General features: G+C 44.4%; 1 protein-coding gene across 2 annotated transcripts in view; it reads right to left on the bottom strand.

Annotated features, from left to right (window-relative positions):
- Nucleotides 1-14,746, bottom strand: part of VCL (vinculin) — a 66,138-nt gene extending 51,392 nt beyond the window's left edge. The window contains exon 1 of one of the 2 annotated variants that reach the window (XM_061344224.1): nucleotides 14,360-14,746. In XM_061344224.1, the coding sequence (XP_061200208.1) occupies nucleotides 14,360-14,527 (168 nt within the window). In that variant the 5' untranslated portion in view covers nucleotides 14,528-14,746. The remainder of the gene's footprint in view (nucleotides 1-14,359) is intronic. The other variant, XM_061344225.1, reaches the window with a different exon arrangement.
- Between the last annotated feature and the right edge of the window lie 4,297 nt (nucleotides 14,747-19,043).

Raw genomic sequence — 19,043 nt, 5'->3', positions numbered from 1 at the left:
CTGTTAATTATTATCTTTTATTTCAATTCTTAAACTGTTCTTATCCCACAGGTTTATAAATTTTTTTTTCCACAATACTCCTCCACACACTACTGGAGAGTGCAGGGGGAGTTAGAGCAGCTACATGGTACTTAGTTTACTTAGTTGCCAGCTGAGCTTAAACAACAGGCTGCCAGAAGGTTTTACAAAACCTTCTTCACAGGAGAGGTGCTCCAGCTCTCTGAGCATTTTCATGGCCCCCCCTTCCAGATTCACTCCAACAGGTCCACACCTTTATGCCTGACAAACTACTGCAGCAGGGGGGTTTCACTCAAGCAGAATAGTGGGAGAATGCCCTTCCTTGGCCTGCTGGTCACACTCCCTTTGTGGCAGCCCCATATACAGTTGGCTTTCTGGGCTGCAAGCACACACTGAAGCCTCCTCATGTTGAGCTTCTCATCAGCCAACACCCCCAGTCCTTCTCCACAGGGCTGCTCTCAATCCAGACTCTGCCCAGCCTGCAGTTGTGCTTGGGATTGCCCTGACACACATGCAAGGACCTTGCATTTGGCACTGGCCCACCTCTCAAGCATGTCAAGATCCCTCTGGATGGCATCCCTTCCCTCCAGCGTGACAACCACACCACACAGCTTCATGTCGCTGGAAAATTTGCTGAGGGTGCACTCAATCCCACTGCTCATGTCATCAACAAAGATCTTAAACAGCACTGGTCCCAGTACCAACCCCTGAGGAACACCAGTTGTCACTGGTCTCCACTTGGTCATCGAGCCATTGACTTCAATTCTTTGAATTTGACCAACCAGTTCTTCATCTGCCGAGTGGCCCACCCATCAAATCCATGTTTCTCCAGTTTAGAGACAAGGATGCCATGCAGGACAGTGACATGTGCTTTGCACAAGGCCAGGCAGATGACATCAGCTGCTCTTCCTTATCCACCAGTGCTGTCATCATCATCATGGCTTGACTTCGCGAACGAAGATTTGGGAAGGGCTTTACCCACGCTTACTACAAGCGCGCTGATGACTAAGAAGGCCAATGTGGGATAGGCAAATCCGGCTACAAAAAGCACAGCAGAAGGTCTCCTTGGGTGGAACAGGTGGGGCGCGATTCTTCCTGCGTTGTCTTTTCTCCTCGAGACTAGTTCTTCGTGAACTCTCAAAGGAGTCAGCAGCATTATGTATAGTGTGCCTCCAAGTCTCCCGATTGGAGGCCAAGGTGGACCACTGATGGTAGTCAATATGGCCAAGGCTAAGGTATTGTTTCAGGGAGTCCTTATATCTCTTCTTTGGGGCACCTCTCTTGCGGCTACCGGTGGCAAGTTCACCGTAAAACACGATCTTGGGGAGGCGGTGATCCTTCATTCTAGAGACGTGCCCTGCCCAGCGCAGCTGCAATTTCAGCAATGTGGCCTCGATGCTGGTGACCCCTGCCTGTTTCAAGGACAGTGACATTAGACACATAGTCAGTCCAATGGATGTTTAGAATTGTATGGAGGCAGCGCTGATGAAAGCGTTCCAGGAGTCGCAGGTGATGACGGTAGATGACCCATGATTCAGACCCATATAAAAGAGTAGACAATACAATGGCTCTATAGACACTGATCTTTGTACTTTTCTTCAGGTGTTTATTACACCAGACTCTTTTATGGAGTTTTCCAAAGGCTCTATATGCCTTTGCTATTCTGTTGTCTATCTCTTTGTCGATCGTGGCATCCGAGGAAATGATGCTTCCCAGATAGCTGAACTGCTGAACTGTCTTAAGCTCTGACTCGCCGATGGTAATATGGGGATGGTGATAATCTTCTTGCGGTGCACGTTGGTAGAGGACTACTGTCTTCTTCAAGTTGACTTCCAGCCCAAAAACCTCAGCCGCCTCCGCAAAGCAAGATGTTAAACGCTGCAGAGCTGCTTCTGTGTGGGCAACAAGGGCGGCATCATCAGCAAAGAGCAGTTCATGGACAAGATGGTTTAGGGTCTTAGTGTGGGTCTTCAGTCGCCTTAGATTGAATAGGCTACCATCGGTACGGTATCGAATATAAATGCCGTCTTGTTCGTCGAGGTCTGCTGTAGCCCTTTGGAGCATCATGCTGAAGAAGATTGTGAATAAGGTCGGTGCGAGAACGCAACCTTGTTTCACACCATTGGTTATTGGGAAAGGCTCAGAGAGTGCATCACCATACCTGACTTGGCCTTACTGATCCTCATGTAACAGAATAATCATTTTCAGGAACTTGGGGGGACAACCTAATCATTCTAAGATCAGCCACAAGCCTTTCCTGCTCACAGTGTCAAAAGCTTTGGTGAGGTCAACGAAAGTTACGTATAACCCCTTATTCTGTTCTCTACACTTTTCTTGCAGTTGTCTGAGAACAAATACCATGTCTGTGGTACTTCTATTAGCCCTGAAACCACACTGACTTTCAGGTAGAAGTTCTTCTGCGATGGCAGGTACTAATCTGTTCAATAGTATTCTTGCAAGAATTTTACCAGCAATGGAGAGCAGAGTTATACCACGGTAGCTTGAGCAGTCTGACTTGACGCCTTTTTTCTTATACAGAGTGACGATGATTGCATCACGAAAGTCTGACGGTATTTTGCCTTGTTCCCAACAGCGCACAACTAGCTCATGAAATTTAGCGTGAAGTGCTTGGCCTCCATGCTTCCATATTTCAGGTGGGACTCCGTCAACCCCAGCTGCCTTGCCAGTTTTCACCTGCTGTATGGCCTTAAGAGTCTCTCCCATGGTAGGGGCTAGATCCAATTCGTTTTTCACCGGATGTTGCAGAATGTGCTGGATTCCTTCGCCTTGGGCTACACGATTAGCACTAAAGAGCGTTTGAAAATGTTCAGACCAATGATTCAGGATGGAGATTTTATCTGTAAGAAGCGTTTGGCCATCTGCACCAAGTAAGGGGCTTTGCACCTGGAATGTGGGTCCATACACTGCCTTCAGAGCCTCATAGAATCCTCTGTGGTCACCCAAATCTGCACATAGTCGAGTCTTTTCTGCTAGGTTGAGCCACCACTTGTTCTGGGTGTCTCTAAGTTTCTGTTGGAGTTTGCTACATGCAAGACTAAAGGCTGCTTTTCTTACATGGCAGAGTGGCTGAGCGAGGTGTGCTTGATGAGCAGATCTCTTTTTTGTCAGCAATTCCTGGACCTCTTGGTTGCTATCGTCAAACCAGTCTTTGTTTTTCTTTGAGGAGAACCCAATGGATTCTACGGAGGACTGCAGGATGCTGTTTTTGATATGTTGCCAAAGCGCTTCAGGAGAAGAATCTGTAAGTTGGTCTTCAAGCCTAGTTTGAAGGTTAGCCTGAAAGCTGTCCCTCACTGCAGCTATTTGAAGATTATCAACATTGAGCCTCCTCCTCGGAATGCCGCCCCTCTTAGGTTTGGGCTTGAAGTGGAAATTAAGTTTGCAACGCACAAGGCAGTGGTCTGTTTGGCATTCTGCACTAGGCATCACTCTGGTCTGGCAGACATCACGAATATTTCTCTGGCGCACTAAAACATAATCAATAAGGTGCCAATGTTTAGATCGAGGATGCATCCAGGTTGTCTTCCAGCTGTCTTTCTGCTGGAAGATAGTGTTGGTGATGGTAAGCTGTTGCTCTGCACAGAACTCTAGTAAGAGACGACCGTTATCATTGCAGTTGCCAACACCGTGCTTGCCTAGTACTCCTTTCCAGGCTTCAAAGTTCTTTCCTACTCGGGCGTTGAAGTCACCAAGGATTATGATCTTGTCTTCTATAGGAACTTTCTGAGTGAGGTGACGCAGGTCGGAGTAGAATTTTTCTTTTTCTGCAGGGTCAGCTTGCAGAGTTGGAGCATATATGCTGAAAAGAACAACGTGTTGCTTATTGTGTAGTGGAAGACGTAAGGAGATAATATGGTCGGAATGACCTATCGGCAAATTTTCAAGTTTAGAGGCTATGGAGTTTTTAATCATGAAGCCGACTCCAGAAAGACGACTTTCAGTTTTGGGTTTGCCTGACCAGTAGAGTGTATAGCCAGCACCATGTTCTTTGAGGCTACCTTCCTCATGAAGGCGAACTTCACTGAGTGCAGCGATATCGATGTTAAGACGTGACAATTCATGGGCAATTAGCGCAGAACGGCGCTCAGGACACCCACTGTTCACTGTATCAAGCATGGTTCTGATGTTCCAACATGCGAGTGTCAATCTGGACACACCTTTGGAGGCAGGTGTATGCCTTTGTCTCTTTGTTTTTAATTGACCGCAATAGAAGATGCCCGTTGGCCGCGGCTAGCCAACCAGGTGGAGGGGGAGATGAGCTTTGGTTAGGCCACCTTTTCTAGGCCTCTCTCCATATGGAGCATGCAGTGCTGTCCTTGAAAAAGGCTGCTTGGTCATTCAGGATGCTGCCGAACAAGACTGTCATCTCCTGGGTCAGACTTGAGCGACCAATGTCCTGAACCGCCTGCATGCAGGGTTGGGTCTGCGACTTCCAGTGCACCTTATCACCTGCCGTTTCGTCCCTCGCCTGTCGCTGCAGGGCTTTGCAAGTGTGGGTAAACCCTTTGGGCCTGCGCAGTGGATTTATTTTAGGTGAGGCACAGCGTGCGCAGAACTGGCCTCACCCTTTACACCTGAGGTTTATCTGCCAGGGCCTAGCGAGCTTGGCCAGTGACAGCAAAGTCCTCAGGTCGTAGGTTTAATTAGAGTATCCTTCTCTTAGATGGATGGCCTTACAGGGCTACACGAGCTCCATCTGCCCAGGTTTGAAGTTGGAGTTGTCCTTCTCCTAGGATGGTTGCCTGAAGGCTAGTGAGCCCATCCTGCCCATGGACACACTTTGTCTGACCCTTCATTTGAGAGCTGACTGGCATGGGAGACCCTACCGGAAGCATAAGCCACCACCAGCATAACTCCCAACTTCACAAGGGCACACAAGCTCTTTCCCCACGACAAGGGGGTGTCCGTGAAAGTGCTGTAGCCCTGTCATAAAAGGCTAAGGTACTCCAACTCCATCCTCCTCCCACCCCTCACTCTTCTACTAAGTGCTTCAGCCACAGTACTCAAGTTGCAGAAAGCAAAGGCTGGGACTGGGAGCATGAAAAAACACACTCCATAGATCAGGTCCAAGACCATCTAAGGAACCTGAAGGTGGACAAGTCCATTGGATCTGGTAAGATGCAACCACAGGTCCCGAGGGAACTGTCAGATGAAGAAGCTAAGCCACAATCCATCATATTTGAGAAGTCACAGCAGTCCCATGAAGTTACCACTGACTGGAAAAGGAGAACCCACCCCCATTTTTAAAAGGGGGGGGGGGGGCAAGGGGGATGGAAAACCCAGGGAAATATAGCAATAGTTCCCAGGGAGCAGATCCTCCTGGAAACTATGCTAAGGCACATGGAAAAGGAGGTGATTGGTGACAGCCAACATGGCTTACAGGCATTACTGTCTGCTATTACACAATTACTTAGCTAAGGTGACACTTGTGATTTACCCAGCATATGCCAGAATGCTCCCCATCAACTCAGGGGGTTACAGAAATAATTGCCATTTCTCAAAGTGCTACTTTGGCACTTCTGTGACTATGCACGTTTAAGAAATTAATTTTTACAGCTATTTTCTTCTGCACTCTTCAGCATTTGAGGAGGGACATGCTTGTCTCTGTAGTTGATGCAAAGACACAGCTACTAAAATGCAGTTCAAATTTAATACCATTGTACTTCACTACTTCCACAAACAAAAAATAAACATTGACAAGAACACAGTCTGGTATGGCATCTGGGTCCATTAAAAAGAAAATGCAAAAAGCAATCACCTACTATCACCTACTTCTATCACCTACTTTAAAAAGATTCATTACTGTATAAACATCTTGACAATAATATTAAGTATGCCTGAATGTCCTTAGGAGTTGCAAATGCAATTACATTTACAATCGCTTCAGAAAAAAAGCTTTCGAAGCTTTTGGTCTTTGCCTGCTGCTAACCTGAACTGAGACTGCCTTTAACTAATTGGCACATTTTAGGACAATTAAGGAATTGAAACAATTTTGTAACTACCAAACAAGATTTACTATATCCTAGTCAAGCAACTGAGAACTGTCACACGTCTAGTTTGTACAGTATTGAGACCAGAACAGTTGCAGCATACCCAAACATTTTAAGCGGCATACACAAACATATCCGAGTATAAAGCCTGTAAAACAAGCCAAAGCAGTACTTTTTCCTCAGTTCTGGTTTTCATTATTTAATTTAGGGACCACATGTACCTAAGGAAAAAGATTAGGCAAGATAGTTGCTCAAGTCAAACCTTGTGTTAGGACACAACAGAAAAATCAATTTAATATGAAAATTGCTTACTTCCACTGCAGTGATGAATACTGTGCCTCTCCTATCACACACTAAACTGTAAATATCACCTTTCACTAGTAGGTAGATAGAGATTGATAAGCCAAAGATATGAGGCACCCTGCTGTTAGAAACTAGGAAGACCTGGTTGGAAATGCAAAGGTCAGGTGCAACCTTAGCTGCAGTGACCATGGTATTTCAGGATCCTGAAAGCTGAAAAACAAGAGAAGTCAGACTCTAAGCTTTAGAACACAGTTTAGCTTCCTCAGGGACCTACTTGGAGAAATACCATGGGATACAATCTTAGAAAGAAGAGGGGTTCCAGACGCCTGGTTGATTTTCAAGGATCACTTCTTTCAAACTCAAGGAGCGTTCACCTTGATGAGCAGGAAGTCAAGCAAGGGTGGGAGGAGGCCTACATGGATGAAGAGAATGGTCCTGGCAAAACTGACATGAAAAGCAGGGACACAAGAGGTAGAAGCATGGACAGGTGACTCAGGAGGAATGTTACCTGAGCATGCAGGGAGGATCTGTGTTTGACAACCACAGGTTAACAAGACACACTGAATATTTGGCACAAGGAAAACCTATCCTCTGTGAAAGAAGCTCTTCTGTGGGCGCAACCATTGATGGAAAATGTAATGCAGTTTTATTACAAAAGGTGTCTTCATAGAGATTCTAAGCCAACAGCAACAAGACACAAGTTTTCTACAGGAACAGCTTGTTTGTTTTCTCCACTCTTCGTGGGAGAACCCTGTCATGAATCATCAGTTTCCTACCCTACCCATGAAATCAGGGTACTCAGCAACTGTTCCAACACAGGTTCTCTCAGTGAGAAGAGTTAGAGATCATCATCAACTAAGAATCAATATGAGGTGACAGTTTCAGTAATCATAGAAAGCCTTTGGCAGTCAACAGAATTTTTATCCTTCTTTCCCTTTCATCAGCCAGTATTGTTATCCGATGATCATTATTCATAATGTAAATAACTGAAACAAATCTCTTACTCTGAATAAAGGGTGTTACTCTATACATTTTCACCAAAAAAAAATCTGGTTCTAGTCTCAGGATAGTAGAAAGTACAAGTCATAGCTCAGTAGACTTGAATTACTAGGCAAACCAAGAAAAGGAAAGGTTTGTCCTCTACTGAGTCTCTATATCTAGTTTTTCATATTCTTATAGATTCACTAGGGCTTGAAACTACTACAGGAACAAACTAGACCTGAGTTCCATGTACTTAAGGGTTCCACAGCCATCTCCACCAATCCAGTCGCTGAGATGCTAGGGTCATGTTTTAAGGAGATAGCTATTGGTGAAATATTTGTAACTGAAAAGATGATCCAGCCTTCTTTTATGATTTCATCTCTCCATGCAACAAGTTCTCATACCCACAGAGTGTCTCCTGAAATGCAAATACTTGCAATAACCACTCATCTGTGGTGCATTTCCATGCATCAACACAAATTGTTGCTTTAGACTCAAATTACAGGACATTATTCAAGTTTCATTCTCTCTTGCCTTAGGTCGTGAAAATTCAGGAATAAATTTACAATTAAACATTACAATTGATTTCATGGATACACTTATAAGAGTTATATTAGACGTAAAAAAAGATGCTTTACTGTTTAAATTAGGTTAACAACAATGGTCTTTAGTAAGACCTCATATTGCTCTGTTTAAAGATAAATGCCAGGAATGTTATCATTCTCCAGGAATCAAGAACCACGATCACAGAGGCAACTTCTATATCAAGAAGAACTGCTTTCAGGATTTGACTGAGTGATAGAACTTGTGTCACTAAAGTAAAAATAAGTTAAAAAAACCAAACAAACAAAAAAAAAACAAACAAAAAAACCAAACCACAACAAAAAAATAAAACCAAAAATCATTATATTGCAATGTTTAAGGTCTAGTTTTATACTCTGACTTGCTTTTCAGAGTGAAGAATGGCAGCAGAAGACTGATATTACTAACAGTAGATACTTCAATTTTGAGGTGAAAAGATACAGAGCCCCTAACACTTAGTAAAACAAGTCAGAAACAAGAGCTATGGAACAGACAAAAGCTGATCAACAGAAAAGTTGGCTTTTATTTAAGAATTCTAGCAGATCTGAAACAAGAAACATATCCCAGAATTTGCAACCACCAGTTAATGATTTCAGGCATGATTTCCGGTAACCAGCATTAAGACCATGTGTTTGCTAACACAACCTTAAAACAACTCTGACAGACTTGCTTCATCAATTCAAATTTCAACTATATTTGGAATTGGAAGACACCTATAGATTACCTGACTTATGATCTGAAGCTACACATTTCTAAGTGTAAAACACACTGAACCATGTTTTACTTGGTTCATTGTTTTAGTAAACTCTATAGAAGGAATTCTATGTCTATACTTCAAAAGAAATAAAATCCGCTGAGAGCCATCTTTAGTCATGTGCAGAAAATTCCACAAGGAAAGAGCTTACCTTTTTCTTCTCCATCCTCTTCCAAGATACGTGAATAAATAAACCCATAAATATTGCAAGCTAATTTCCTCTCAATAAACACTAAGATGTCCTCAACAGCTCACTTCTCTTGTGTACCCTCAGATACAGGCAAGTCAGCTATGCTAGAAGAACACTTCAGGATGAAAAAGCCGTTTTCCCATCCACTCTCCAAAACAGTCAGACCATTTCTCCTCATTCCAAATGTTTCGCCAGGTATTCAACTTCTGCTGCTGCAATCATGACAAGGATTTCAAGGCAGGCTACTGTCATGGTTGAAACCCAGCCAGACAGCTTGTGCACTCACTCCCAGTGAGTGGTGCCAGCCTGGAAGCAGTTGAGGCCCACGTCCCCATCCCCCCCCGGGGGCTCCCCCCCTTCCCCACTCCCGGAGGGATGGGGAGGAGAATCAAAAGAATGCAACTCCTGCGGGTTGAGATAAGAACAGTTCAGCAACCAATGTACAACACCAATCACCACCGCTACCACCAATGACAACAACAATAAGAGAAAATAACAAGGGAAAAGAATACAATACCACCTGCTGAAAAACTAGTCCGACCCAGAAGACCCCCTGTCCTTCCGGGTAAGTCCCAGTTACCTCCTCCAACCCCGCAGTCTCCTTGCCCTTCCGGGTAACTCTCCATTACATCCTGGGCATGACGTGCTGTGGTATGGAATACCTCTTTGGTCAGTTTGGGTCAGGTGCCCTGTCTCCACTTCCTCCCAGCTTCCCCTCCTCCCTGGCAGAGCATGAGGCTCACAAAGTCCTTGGCCAAACCAAAACATCATTGTTATCAGCTCTTTTCCCAGGCCGAAAGTCAAAACACAGTACTGCACCAGCTACCAAGAAGGAAAAAAATGACTGCTACTGCTAAACCCAGGACAGCTACATTTTTCAGATTTACACAGGCAGTTTCCAAAATGGCGTTTTGCAGGTGTTAGTAGGCAATTTACAGCCTCTTCAGGGAAAATGCACAGCTAGCTCTTCCTGCATGGCACTGCAACTCCAAGCAACTTCTCACTTGACAGAGGCCCACCAATATGAACTGAGAACATGTTAATGGCTTCAGGTCATCATTACCTCCTCATCCACTACAATGATAAGACAGCTGCTACAGCTACACTAAATGTAGCTCTTCAACAGTTCAGGTTGTTTGAGTTTGTTGTTTTTAAACTTTATCACTGCCTGAGTACTGGTAGAGATTTCCACCCGTTTTGAGAGTAAATTCTGTAGGTTTAGTTGTGCCTAGATGAGGTGAGCTTCAGCTGGCAGTAGCTTTAATAGACTGACATCACAACTTTAGCAAGTGACAAAACCCTCTGATATGTATGACTTTAACCCACCACTACAGGGTGTTGTTCTCATCAATCTCCAGTTAGGCTTAATCTTACTCAAGACTGCATTTTTCTTTTTTTTTTTTTCTTTTCACTTTTAAAGATCGTGCTTGACCCAGCTCTACTTAAATGATGTGACAAACTATGACTACAAGACAGGGTATTTATAAGTTGAGAGACCCTTGCTGATGGCTTGCCTGACCTGCCAGCTGTAGTTAGTGACAGAGATGCTGAAAGATTTCACTATACTTTAAGCCTCCCAATCTCAGCACCAAACCAAAGGCATATCACAGTAAGGCTATTTTTCCATATTAAAAATAATGTAATAGAAATTGGACGCATGTAGACACTTATAAAACATACAGATTCAAATACAAAAGGACAGCACCTATAGCATGGAAGACAGAAAGGCAGAAGCTGCATCACCACGTAGGCAAGTGCTGGATTTCCAGAGCAGATCGCTGTCCTGAAACATCTCAGCCATTTCATTTGTGACTATGTCTTCAATCTTTCATTATGAGAATTTTATACCGATGTCACTGTCCTCAGATGGCTCAAGCTCAGATAAAATGAAGGACAGAAAAACAGGACAATGGTCAGGCATTTGTTCTCAGGTAAAGCAGGTCAGATATTTCAGAGCACTGACCTGGTTCAACGACCCAGCCTCTGAAAAGCCAGCACCTCCTTGAGTCACTGATCCTGATGCACTATTTAAATCATGTGTACTTCTCAAGTCCCTTCTCAGGTTCTTCTCTATTACCTTAATTCTCATGCAAAGAATTACTTCCTAGTGTGTCAGAACTCAAGAGCTTCACCCAGGGTACTGTTGGTATTCAGCAGAGCAGCAGCAGCAATACTGCTCTGAAGCAGTTCTGTCCAAACCAGTGAAGTGACATGAGTGGGCTATGCCTGTACTGACAGAAAGCTAGAATCCATACAAGGTAGTAAGTGAATGAAGTTTAAAACATCAGAGAAGTTGCTTTTTCCGACTGGCAATAATATAACAATACTCTGGCCATAAATGCTTTTAAATTCACTGCTAGAAAGAAAAGACTTTTCTCCTCTATGAAATAAAGTCATTTTATATAACGTGATAGGTTTAAAATTTCTGCATTATCTTTACTTGCCTTTTATAGATACTCCTCCTTTTAAAATAGGCTAAAAAATTGATGAATGAGTTACAAAAAAAAAATAAATTTAAAACCACCATATGGTCCATTTCCTCCTAGTGAAGTTTGATCAGTTAGAATTCACAGTTTCATTTCATTGCCCACTAAATAGTGTATAAAGCAAGATCTAAATTATTCGCACCTTACTGCGCTTGACTATTTTCTCCCTCTCCCAACCAGTTCTGTTGTTTATGATGTCACATCTTTAGCTACAAGAAATATCAAACCAAACCCCAACCCTCCCATAAGAGAGACATATCCACCCAAGTATCAGCCAACAAAAACATTAAGATATTCAGTTAAAAAAAGGACTGACTTAGTACATAATTAATCTTGTGATATTAAACTGAAGCCTCTCCCTCAAATTCTTGGCTTCAGTCAAAGGTTATTCTGGTGCAAAAAAAGTGCCTGCCACTTACCTCTACATGCAAAGATTTTGCATGGGCAATATGCACCTTACCTCATAGTTAAGAAATTTTGTCAAGTTACTTCAAAACAATTTGAGTATTACTCCGCAAAAGCTATCTCCCAAGAGAATATTCAAGACACAGTAGAACTGAATTGTCATATATTGGCAACTAACACAGAAATTAAGCATACCATGGTATTTAACATGGGGAAGACTAACGTGTAAAGACTGATTTTATTAACTTCAACAGCCTAGCCCATTTCCACACAGAGCACATCCCCTAGACCTTGCACAAGAATGGGTCTAAACACTTCAAACACTGCTACCAGCAGTTCCTTACAGATGCAATAGTTTCAGGAATATTGCGCCTTCCAAGCCATGGAGTCCTTAATATAGGCTGAGCAGTCAGAGAATGGTGTTGCTGTGTGACAAGTTATCACTGCGAAATTTCACTGCTGATCAGTACCTACCATCATGAACTTTGTGATACTCATGCTACAAAAAGAACCCAAAGCAGACAGTAAGCAACATAAAGAGCTAGCAGTTACATTACTGTCTTCGTTATGCTGACAATTCCACCTTTGCTGTCACCTGTGTAGCCACCAGAAGACTTGCAATGAGACAAGCTACCCTGCTCCTGTGAAACTGCAGTTTCATGGATCACCTCTGCACTTCAGAATGATGCACTGAAAACACAGCTCCAAACAGGAAACAGAACTTTAATTCAGTATTTTTCCTAATGTAGTCATAGCTGTATTCTGCTAGAGCAGGGCATCTTCCTTTTAAGTACCACCTCAGATTACACTTCTGTTTGCTCTTTGTGAATTAACACAGAAAATAATTCAAGTCTTTCCTTTTGTCTAGCTAGCAGGCAAGAAGTGAAAACCAGGTTTCCAAAACAGTCCAAAATGAAAGAAGAGCTGTCATTACCAAGCTACAGAAAGAAACTAATTCTTTTTCTCAACTTCTCTAAAAATGCAACTTTATCAGATCGGGTTTCTTCTGAGAATGGCAGTGGGGGGAAATAGTCATACAACCCTGTAATACAGGCTAAGCTCAAAGAAGCAAAGCATTATTCTGAAGTCTTCCTTTCAAGGAAAAGTATTTCATATACTCAGGCTTCATATCCTTACAGCCAATACACCTATTACATCACTTCATTGCTGCAGAACAATTGTTCTTCATAAAAACAAGAGTTTCAGCTAAAGTCAGCAAGAAGTGGAAGCGTTCCGGACAGTAGGTCCTGTAAAATTCATGGAGTCATGGGGACCAAGGGCATTAGTTACACTGTATAAACCACAAAACCTCAAAGAGGCAAATTATTCTAGCAGTAGAAAGTACTACAGGCTGAAATCTAATAAACACATCACATACATTAGTCATCTTGACAGCTTCTTATACCCACAATCCTTATGATCTCAGTGTATTAACACATCAGTTAATAGCAACACAATATTTTAACTGTATGCAGGTATTTCATTTTAAGCTAAATTTTAATGTGTTTCACTTGCCATGAATGACGTGAGAATTTTACAGGATTCAAAGTGAGCAAGTAACATTTGATGTTCAAAACTGAACTTATGTGCAAGGTAAGTATTACCATACATTCTAAACGCAACAGAGCAGTATGCAACATTGCAGTACTTTCTATATCAAGCAAGACATTTCTGCCTTGCAACGGTTTGCTATTCTGTTGATGCAGTTGGCTATATAAGTACTAATGCAACTAAAACATTTCAAATGTATGAGTCATTTGCACTTCTCCAACTAAAACGTCCATACTGCAAATACTCAGATGTTAATGAGACATGCTATGCATAGCTGCTTTCAAGAAGTAGAGAGAGTCAAGCCGATTTTCAGTCACCTTTAGTTTCTGCACAAGAAAACAGTAACTCCCACTCGAGGCTATGTAACAGAGCAAGTTACAACTCCGAACTTTGCCTACAAACCACAGGTCTGTCCCTCTTCAACTCTGTCCTCAACTCCTGCGCTGATAAGGAACTGCCAGCTTCCACCAATATAAAAACCAAATCCACATGCCTGGGAAGCTTGTGGGTTTTTTGTCAGGGTAGGATCACACCAAGTAAGTATTTTGCCTTTTATAGTGCATACACTTAAAATAGGAGTTTCCAAGACAGCAAAAACCACAGTGCATATCAGAGACATCTGTGAGCCGTTTTAGGGTGCACCCCACAGCGAGCGGAGAGGGCGGTACAACCAGCAGCGGCTTCAGCACTTCACTGCACTTTATCATTATACCGTTCCTCAGGTGGGGAAAAGGCAGACTTCGTCCCTCAGAAAACCGGTGAACAACTCGCTCTTCCGGACAACTCACTGCCCTTCGGCGCGGCCCGAACAGCCGGAGACGGCTGCCAGACAGAAGCCGCAAAGGTCCAGAAAGCCTCCCAACTTAACCCCTTCCCGGCCTCTGCCTCAGCCATTGCTACAGGCGGCACCGTCGGGGAAGTCGTTCCCTCCCGGAGCGCCGGTTGGGCGGCCATCGCGGGAGCAGGGAGGAAGGCTGGCACACCTGTATGGGGCCTCCACGGCCGCGGGACCTCAAAGCTGGCCGCGGCGGCCGAAGTTGCTGCCATGAAAGGGAGCGGAGGAGCCGCCGCTACTCACCCGCACCAGGTTGCTGACAGCGGCCTGCACGGCCGACACGGGGGTGGTGAGGTCCGGGATGGCCTTGCCGTCCACCTCCCCCTCCTCGTGCATGATGACCAGGTGGGAGATCTGCTGGGCCACCGGCTCCAGAATGCTCTCGATAGTGCGCGTGTGGAAGACGGGCATGGCGGCGGCGGGGCGGGGGGCCGGGGCCCAAAGTCCTCACAAACTCCTGGCAAACTCTGTCCCTGTGGGCTGGCGCCCCACTAAGAACACCGCGGCCTCGGCTCAAGGAAACAAACGAAGAAGAGAAGGAAAACAGACGCCCGTCCGGAGCTCCACTCGCCCTAGAGCAGACCGCAACACCCCAAGGAAGCAGAGCCTAACTGAAGCTTGCGGAGGCGGGACTCGAACTCCCACGCTCCCGCTTCCCCCGGCAGCACGCACCCCGCACTGGCACAGTACTCCAGCCAGGCGGCGGAATTTCAATCACCACAACCTAACCCTCCTACGGCTCCCCGCCCCCTCGGCCTCCCTCCTCCAATGGCCGAGCTGGGACCGCCGCTCCCAGTGGCGCATTGCCGCGTCCATCAACATTCCAGAGCCTCCCTCTCCCTCCGCCCCACCGCCTTTCCGCAACCCGCCTTCCCAACCAAGCTTGGTTGCGCGGGCGCTGGTTTCCCAGCGTTGAGGTGACGTCAGACATTCTGGTGTCCATATAAGGAGACGATTAAAGCCGGGGTGCCGGGATATAGTGGCCGAGGGAATGGGAGGGGAAACGGCATTCCTGGGCCACGCCCCGTCCCGCTTACGGTGCGGGTTGGGACTGTGGGACTAAGGCGAGCGTTCCCGGCGGGGTACGGGTGGCTGGGAATCACTTGGGGGGGGACGCCCCTCGTCAGCATCCCCCCACTGTTCTCAGCCGCCGCTTCGGGCGGTTTCCCGCGGGGAGCGCTCCTCACGTCGCAGCCGCGATCTCTTTCCCCCCAGCGGCGACTGCCTTCCTTTCAGGGGTGCGCGGTCTCCCCTCAGGGCGCCCGCAGCCTGTACGGAACAGCCTGGCCCGGCACGCCCGGGGCGCGGTCCCAACCGCTTCCGTCCCCCTGAGGAGAAGAGGCGGGGGGTGCCTCTTCCCGCCCGCGCCCCGTCTGAAGTGGGGAGGGGTGTCTTCGCTGTCCCGCTCCTCGCCGGCCGCCCTGCTGAGGCTGAGGGGTCGCGGCGGGACAGCAGCCACCACCCCTGCAGCGCTCAGTCAGGAGAGCAATGCCCTGCGGTGGCGGCCCAGCGTGGCTGGCTGGGAGCCCCAAGTAGGGGGAGAGTGCATCGGGGCTTACGGTTTTCCCGTTACAGCCTCTGGTGATAACAGCGGCACGGGCGTTCGTCTAAGTACATTTAGGTGAGCGACGTGGTTTGGGGGAAGTAGTAGAAACCGTAGCCAGAAAGTAACATCAGTTCCCGTAGCGCTACAGTTGGAGCATGACTGGCGCTGGCTGCTCTCTCGGGAGCGGAGCGCCTCGGCCCCGTAGGGCAGGCTGTGCCCACCGCTGCCTGCCCGCTTCCAGAGGCCCGCTCCTCACATACACTGCATGACTCAGGAGCGCGCTGTCCTAAGGCCGCACGTACCGCTGCCAGCCTTAATAAAACTTAGGGGGTGAGCTCATACAGATTGCGACGTTGCCCGCTCCCCAGCGTGGCCTGTGCAGTGTCTCTTGTGACATTGGGAGTACTCATGGTAATGAAGTGTGTGAATAAAGGCTTACAGCGCTGCGGTCTGTACTTCTTCCTCTGCTTGATAACACGAGCACAGAATTAGATTTGGAAAATTATTTCTGGGTTTTTTAGGTATTTTCTTTTTGTCCTGGTGCTATTTTAAGCTGTAAATCAATGATCCTGTCATACTAGCTTTCACTCCTAAGTGCTTCAGAGCAAAATAGTACACTTTCTGTGCAGCATTTGAACATAGCCAGCTCTACCAGCAGATGCATTTATGTATAGAAAGAGCAATTAAATCATTAAGGCTTCTGGTATGCATGAGGATCTGTCTTTATGACTTCTAGTACCAGAGTTGTCATTGCTGGAGCTTCAGAGATAGTTACAAGTTGCAGGCCTAAAAAGTTAAGAAAACCGCATTTGACGCAGGGTTACAAATGTTTACACCACCTTCAGCTCTGAATTTCTTTTTGTTGTTGTCCTCTTTCTTTTAGTATGCTGGGAATTGTATTTATGTGTGTGTATTTTTCGAATCTGCAGTGGTAGAAGTCACAGAACTGATTTCCATGTTGTACAATCTGGTTTTGTTTGGAAAGAGGTGTACCTGTAGGCTTGAGAAAAGATTATCAAATTATGTTATTCACAACATACTTAAAATAACAGCCTCTCAGCGGTAGTGAGTGTGTGAAGTCACTTAAACTATGCACCATGAAAGGTTTTTTATTGTTAGTTACCGGCTATATAGCATGTACTTACTGTTACTAGTGTATGCATTCCCAGCATTGTCTCTTTAGCATACTGTGGATCAGTAATAATGCACACAAAAATCCTCCTGGATAGTAACGTGCAGCAGCCGGGAATTACAAAAAAGCAATTAGTCTGTATTATGAACTAATAATCTGCTAAATTCTGGTCTGTGGATGTATGCAAACCTAATAAACCATGTATTTAGTCTTTTGTGGGACTTGCACATAAGCTGATTAAAAATAATTGCTTTAAGTCTGGGATCTTGTCTATTGCATTTTGGGTGAAATATGCATGTGCAAGAATATGTTTCAAAGAAAAAAAGTGTTATTTTAAAAGGCTGTCTTGGTGGCTCTAGTAAGTATATTAGAGGCAAAATATAACAGATGGACATATTTGGTAGCCTTCTGAAACTTTACACACCTGCCTGTTTATGACTGTTTCTATTTAGATGGTATGTTGGTATGAAGAGTTGATTTCTCTATTTGGATTATATTGGTGTAATTTTTGCCCATGCAAAATCAATTTTTATTGTCTGTACTACATGACTACTGCAGGGCCATCACTGAAATTCCCTGCCTGTTATTCCTGTGGCTACCTAATTTTTGCAGCCACATCTGGCAAAATTCCCTACAATTGGAAGCAATACATGCAGCACTGCTTTTTTATTTTTCAAATACTACCTTTACAGTGTTTTTTCTTTCTTTTGCAGTATTCAGATGTCACATTGATGTCATATGAGTAACAGCTTTGCAGCAGGTGCTTTTTAAAACAGTTTATTTTGCCCTTTGCACTATTTAGTCTGTAATTATACATTAATTACGCTGCTCCTGTGAGATCATTTCTCCAGTTTATACAGTTCCTTTAACTCTCCAGGTCCTAACAAATGGTTAGAAAGTAACAATCAATTTGATCACAATATTTTCCATCTACTGAGCCCAAAGTAGAAATGTGTGAATTCCTTTGTCATCTTCCAATATGGTATTACACATGCAACAGTGGATTCCCCACTGAGAAAAAAGGAGTCGCTGAACCTCCTTTTCTTTCCACACACTCAAAATCTTAGTGTTGTTAAGAAGCAGTATCTATTATTAGCATGACAGTGGTGACTGGTATCTCAAATAAGTTAAAGTGGTTATAATGACAGGATTAGCTTTTAAGACACTATTTCCATGTCTTTTACTATTTCATAAGATCTCAGGCGAATCCCGTTGAACCCATTTCTGCAGAGAACTTGGTGTCAGCAGACTCTACTCCTTACAAAAATCTCCACTGACTTTAGGACCATAATGTCTCCCTGCTCCACGTAATAAATTTTAATTTTCTCATACATAATGAAGTCTTCTAATGATGCAAAGAAATCCTGTCTTTACTTCAAGTGAAATATATGGATACAAAGGTAATGGGCTTTGGTAGAAAAAGGGAGAACACTGTGTGCTTACAAACAATCTAGCGGCAATGCAGCCTCTTCCATAGTATATTTCAGAGAGTTCGGTATCCTGGAGTCTGGGCACATGGCACTGCAGCTGCAAGTGGCAGGAGCAGTAGAACAGTACGTTCCAATTCAAAGCCAAAGCCTTGGCACTTCTGGAGAAGCCACTGGCTAAAATTAAATAATGCTATATTTAGTGATAATGAGCTCTTTGAATATATGCATGTGTGCAGTTGCTTTTTCACTGGACGATCATGAATATCTTTAATTCTTTCATAGGTTCTTTATGGCCTACCATGCACACTGATGATTCGTAGCTTTGTGTTAGTAGATATAGGAGTTTACTGCCATCAGGAAGTACTAAATGGCCAAACTAGACAATACTTAAAAAAGAAATTGCTAGATAGCAGCAATTTTCTGTCTATATGTATAAATTCCTTCCATATACAGTGGACAGATAGATACATTCACTGAATAAATCTACACTGACATACTTTTGAACATAATGAAAATTATGAAGATACTATGTTCATTAATTCATCTTGACTAAAATTCAGATCTCAGAGGAGCTTCAAGTAATTATAATAAAGAAAATTAACCTAATACAAAAATACTTCCTTCTTTCTGCCTGAGAACCTGAACCTGGAGTTATTTTCACATAACTGGAACTTGTACTTGCAGAAAATTCCGTAGAGCTCATTGCAAGATTGCTCTGTGAATGTATATATTTTGTTCTCTGTTCCTCATTAAAATGCAGTGGTGTCAGAGAAAGGACAGTGTGTATTCAACACTGTGCCACTCATAGGCTTAAAGATC

The sequence above is a fragment of the Neopsephotus bourkii genome, unplaced genomic scaffold, assembly GCF_033783945.1.
Source record: "Neopsephotus bourkii isolate Nb327-2 ecotype Australia unplaced genomic scaffold, CSIRO-AGI_Nbou_v1 NB_196, whole genome shotgun sequence".
Lineage (NCBI taxonomy): Eukaryota > Metazoa > Chordata > Aves > Psittaciformes > Psittacidae > Neopsephotus > Neopsephotus bourkii.
This window is presented reverse-complemented; position numbering and strand designations above follow the sequence as displayed.